The sequence below is a fragment of the Ovis canadensis genome, chromosome 11, assembly GCF_042477335.2.
Source record: "Ovis canadensis isolate MfBH-ARS-UI-01 breed Bighorn chromosome 11, ARS-UI_OviCan_v2, whole genome shotgun sequence".
NCBI classification, from domain to species: Eukaryota; Metazoa; Chordata; class Mammalia; order Artiodactyla; family Bovidae; genus Ovis; species Ovis canadensis.
The window spans coordinates 64,892,501-64,898,170 of NC_091255.1; the positions used below are offsets into that span (position 1 = coordinate 64,892,501).

General features: G+C 47.1%; 1 protein-coding gene across 5 annotated transcripts in view; it reads left to right on the forward strand.

Moving 5' to 3' along the window:
• The window catches only part of LOC138415416 (protein CD300H-like), a 38,270-nt gene extending 36,995 nt beyond the window's left edge, over nt 1-1,275 (forward strand). For all 5 annotated transcript variants that reach the window (XM_069543996.1, XM_069543999.1, XM_069544000.1 and 2 more), the window contains exon 4: nt 961-1,275. In XM_069543996.1, the coding sequence (XP_069400097.1) occupies nt 961-1,093 (133 nt within the window). In that variant the 3' untranslated portion in view covers nt 1,094-1,275. The remainder of the gene's footprint in view (nt 1-960) is intronic.
• Nucleotides 1,276-5,670: the final 4,395 nt, after the last annotated feature.

Genomic DNA, 5,670 nt, shown 5'->3' on the forward strand with positions numbered 1-5,670 from the left:
ATGGGGCTCACTCCCCCTCAGAGAGACTCTGTGGGGCATCCCCCGGGATGGCCCCACAGCGTGGCGAGGAAGCCAGGGTGGTGGTCCACACACACTGGTCCTCACGGTGGGAGAAGAAGGAGAGGCTGGCGGTTTTCATACAGAGTGGTGAGGGACGGCCTCTCAGAGAAAGGGACGTTTGAGCAGAAACCTGAAGAAGCGGGAGAGCCCACCAAGAAGGAGCCTGGGGGAGTGTCCAGGCAGAGGATTCTATAGCACGTCTGGCCTGCCCGGTGCAGGAAGCCACGCACACCCCAAACACCAGAGATCGCCCTTAAGCCAAACATGTGGGAGACCACTGGTGAGCTGAGTACTGTCCAAGCGGCCAGGAGGTCATGTGGGCAAGGAGGGCGGGGTACCAACAGGGTTGGCCACAGGAGCCCAGTGCAATCTTGGAGGTGACCCTGGAGGGCCGCCTCAGGCTGGGAGCCAGGCGCAGGGTCGGGGAGGCGGAGAGATTAGGCAGAGGCTCAGGATGGGGAGAGGACGCGGCATTTGTGAGGAGCTGGAGTGAGGGCAGGTCCCGGGACCCGGAGGTGAGAGAATGGGCCATGAGCTGAGCGAGGAGTTGAGATTGTTGTGGCTGAGACTGTGGAGCCATTTAAACAGAACAGATGCTCTCCCACACAGACCACGTTAAGGGTGAGTGGGGACTTCCTAGGTGGTCCAGTGGCTAAGACTCTACGCTCCCAATGCAGTTGGCCCAGATCCAGTCCCTGGTCAGGGAACTAGGGATTCTACTTGCCACAACTAAAGATCCCTCATACCGCTACTAAGACCCAGTGCAGCCTCAATACCAACCCGACTTGACCTTGATTTTGAGTTTTGAGGCCATGGGACCTGAGCACAGAGGAAGATGGGGGAGGGGCCTGGGCCTCCTGTGGAAGCAGAAACTCACCACCGGTCACCGCATCCCCACAGGCCCCTGCTGGGCAGCACCCACTTCCTGCTCCTGGTCTTCCTGAAGGTGCCTCTGCTCCTGGGCATGCTCGGTGCTGTCCTCTGGGTCAACAGGCCTCAGCGGGCAGTTTGTGGGGAGACAGAACCAGTCTGACCAAGACAACGTGCAGCCCCACCCCACCGCCATCAATATCCTGTCCAGAGACACAGCCGCTCAGACTAGAGAATAACGTCTGGCCTAGAACTTCATGTCGCTTTTCACGTTATAAAAACAGACTCGATTAAAAAAAGAAAACTTTAAAAAGTTTAATGAAATAAATCACATATACAAGTGTCTGTATGATGTTTACCTGCCTGGTGCTTGGCTGGGGAGAACCGGGAAGAGCGTTTCACAAGGGCACCCAGAACCCCTCATTCCCCAAGAGGGAGTCCCAGGCACCGCCCCGCTCGTCAGGGGGCGCCAGGGCCTGATTTTCTGCCATCTCGCCCACCTGCGTTCCTTTCCCCCAAGCATGGATTTTCGACCCTTCATTTCTTCATTCACTCACCAAATACAAAGAGACTGGCATGTTTCTAGGTGTCGGGGAGAGACCAATCATTAAAACATGGGTTTATATTCTAAAGGGAGTTTTTAAAAAATAAAGATATAGGGGGAGGGAAAGATGGCGGAGGAATAGGACGGGAAGATCACGTTCTCCCTCACAAATTCCTCAAAAGAACATTTCAACGCCGAGCAAACTCCACAAAACAACTTCTGTAGGCTGGCAGAGGACATCAGGCAACCAGAAAAGCAGACCATTGTCTTCAAAAACAGGTAGGAAAAAATATAAAAGACGAAAAAGGAGACAAAGGATGTGGGGAGGGAGCTCCGTCCCGAAGGGAAGCCCGTCCCGGGAAGGGAATTTTAAGAAGAGAGGTTTCCAAACACCAGGAAACACTCTCCCTGCCGAGTCTGTGGCGAGCCTTGGAAACACAGAGGGCAACATAACAGGAAGGAAAAATAGATAAATGATTAAAACCAAGAGATTACAAGCCCACCAGTAACTCCCCCAGCGGAAAAGCAGCACAGACGCCTGCATCCGCCATTGGGAAGTGGGGGCAGGGCAGGGACGCGCGCGAGGCGCGGGCTGCAGAGCTTTGCAAGAATCGGGCAGGAACGCCCCACGCGCAACCAGAACGATCTAACTTGGGCTAGCAAACCAGACTGTGGGATAGCTACCACGCGAAAAGCTCGAACATAAGACACCGCCAGGACTGAGCACAGAACAAAGGACGGAGCGGAAAAAGCCGGCTGCAGACCATTCCCCGCCGGGGACAGGCAGCCAGAGCCGAAAGGACTGGAAAGGGGCAATTGCAGACCCGGAGAGACTTTACTTACCTAACTGCAAGCAGGCTCCTTTGCTAAGACTTCTGGGGGTGCTGGACAGTCACAGTCTGCCTCACGGGGTGCGCCAGCGGTCCACCCAGAGAGCTGAGCGGCAGCGGCAGAAAAGGTGACAAGCCGCGGCGATTGCGCTCGCCAAACTCCTGAGCTACTCGGACCTGGGAAGGGCACAAAGCGCAGTCCCAGCCGCATTTGTGCCTCTGAGGGCTGCCTGAGCACCGAACCTGAGCGGCTTGGACCGGGGAAGTGCACGCAGCCTAGGGCCGGCCCCAGACGGTTCCCAGCTGAGCATCGTAGAGCCGGAGCGGTTTGTGCGCCGCGAGAAAGGACAGGTCAAGCGGAGCAGAGATACTGTGTACACACGACAGTGCTATTTGTTTGCAGCATCCCCCCTCCCCACAGCGCGACTGAACTAGTGAGCCTAAAAACCAGCAAACAGAAGAAGTTAAACAGAGGGAACCACCTTGGAAGTGAGCCCACACGGCCCATAACATCAGAGAAGAGCCAGATATATTTTTAATTTTTTAATATTTTTAAAATCATTCTTTCTTTTTCTTTTTTTTCTTTTTTTTCCGAGCTTTTTTTTAATTGTTAAGTCTTCTATTTCTCCTCTAATTTTTATTTCTATAACCTAGTATTACTATTTTTAAAAAAAAAGACTTTTTTTTTTTTAAGGCAAACACCATATATACTCTTTGGATGGTTGTTGGTGTTTTGTTTTGTTTTTTTTTTTGGTTTGTTTGTTTTTTAATAATTCTTTTTTTTTTCTTTCTTCCTTTTTCCTTCTGCTTTTCTTTAATATTGTATCTTTGAAAATCCAACCTCTACTCCAGATTTTTAATCTTTGCTCTTAGGTTTTTGTTGTCAATTTTGTACATTTAAAAACCCAAACTTCACTACCCAAGTTTACCTGAGAGCGAGATTACTGGCTTGACCACTCTCTCCTCCTCTGGACTCTCCTTTTTCTCCACCAGGTGGCCTCTGTCTCTTTTCTCCCCCATCTCTTCTCTATCCAACTCTGTGAATCTCTGTGTGTTCCAGACGGTAGAGAACACCTAAGGAACTGGTTACTGGCAGGATTTGTCTCTCTCCTTTTCATTCCTCTCTCTTATCCTTCTGGTCACCTCTGTCTACTTCCTCCCTCTCCTCTTCCCCGTATAACTCTGTAAATACCTCTGAGGGGTCCAGACTATAAAGCACACATAAGGAAGTGACTACTGGCTAGCTTGCTCTCTCCTCTCTTGATCTCACCGCATCTCATTCCAGTTACCTCTAACTACCCCCTCCATCTTCTCTTCTCCTTGTAACTCAGTGAACCTCTCTGAGTGTTCCTCAATGTGGAGAAACTTTTCATCTTTAACCTAGATGTTTTATCATCGGTGCTGTATAGATGGAGAAGTCTAGAGGCTACTGTAAAAATAAAACTGAAAACCAGAAGCAGGAAGCTTAAACCCAAAGCCTGAAAACATTAGAGAACTCTTGAATTCAGGGAACATTAAGCAATAGGAGCTCATCAAATGCCTTCATACCTACACCGAAACCAAGCTCCACCCAAGGGCCAACAAGTTCCAAAACAAGACATGCCACCCAAATTCTCCAGCAACACAGGAACACTCCTCTGAGCCTCAATATACAGGCAGCTCAAAATTATCCCAAAACCTTTGATGTCTCATAACCCATTACGGATCACTCCACTGCACTCCAGAGAGAAGAAACCCAGCTCCACCCACCAAAACTCCAACACAAGCCTCCCTAACCAGGAAACCTTGACAAGCCACTGATAGAACCCCACCCAAAGTGAGGAAGCTCCATAATAAAGAGAACTCCACAAATTATCAGAATATAAAAAGGCCACCCCAAACGCAGCAATATAACCAAGATGAAGAGACAGAGGAATACTCAGCAGGTAAAGGAACAGGAGAGTTGCCCACCAAACCAAACAAAAGAGGAAGAAGTAGGGAATCTACCGGAGAAGGAATTCCGAATATTGATAGTGAAAATGATCCAAAATCTTGAAATCAAAATGGAAACACAGATAAATAGCCTAGAGACAAGGATTGAGAAGATGCAAGAAAGGTTTAACAAGGACCTAGAAGAAATAAAAAAGAGTCAAAATATAATGAATAACACAATAAATGAGATCAGAAACACTCTGGAGGCAACAAATAGTAGAATAACGGAGGCAGAAGATAGGATTAGTGAAATAGAAGATAGAATGGTAGAAATAAATGAATCAGAGAGGAAACAAGAAAAACGAATTAAAAGAAACGAGGACAATCTCAGAGACCTCCAGGACAATATGAAACGCTCCAACATTCGAATTATAGGAGTCCCAGAAGAAGAAGACAGAAAGAAAGATCATGAGAAAATCCTTGAGGAGATAATAGTTGAAAACTTCCCTAAAATGGGGAAGGAAATAATCACCCAAGTCCAAGAAACACAGAGAGTCCCAAATAGGATAAACCCAAGGCGAAACGCCCCAAGACACATATTAATCAAATTAACAAAGATCAAACACAAAGAACAAATATTAAAAGCAGCAAGGGAAAAACAACAAATAACACACAAGGGGATTCCCATAAGGATAACAGCTGATCTGTCAATAGAAACTCTTCAGGCCAGGAGGGAATGGCAAGACATACTTAAAGTGATGAAAGACAATAACCTACAGCCCAGATTACTGTACCCAGCAAGGATCTCATTCAAATACGAAGGAGAAATCAAAAGCTTTACAGACAAGCAAAAGCTGAGAGAATTCAGCACCACCAAACCAGCTCTCCAACAAATTCTAAAGGATATCCTCTAGACAGGAAACACGAAAAGGGTGTATAAACCCGAACCCAAAACAATAAAGTAAATGGCAACGGGATCATACTTATCAATAATTACCTTAAACGTAAATGGGTTGAACGCCCCAACCAAAAGACAAAGACTGGCCGAATGGATACAAAAACAAGACCCCTCTATATGCTGCTTACAAGAGACCCACCTCAAAACAAGGGACACATACAGACTGAAAGTGAAGGGCTGGAAAAAGATATACCACGCGAATAGAGACCAAAAGAAAGCAGGAGTGGCAATACTCATATCCGATAAAATAGACTTTAAAACAAAGGCTGTGAAAAGAGACAAAGAAGGCCACTACATAATGATCAAAGGAACAATCCAAGAAGAAGATATAACAATTATAAATATATATGCACCCAATATAGGAGCACCACAATATGTAAGACAAATGCTAACAAGTATGAAAGGGGAAATCAACAATAACACAATAATAGTGGGAGACTTTAATACCCCACTCACACCTATGGACAGATCAACTAAACAGAAAATTAACAAAGAAA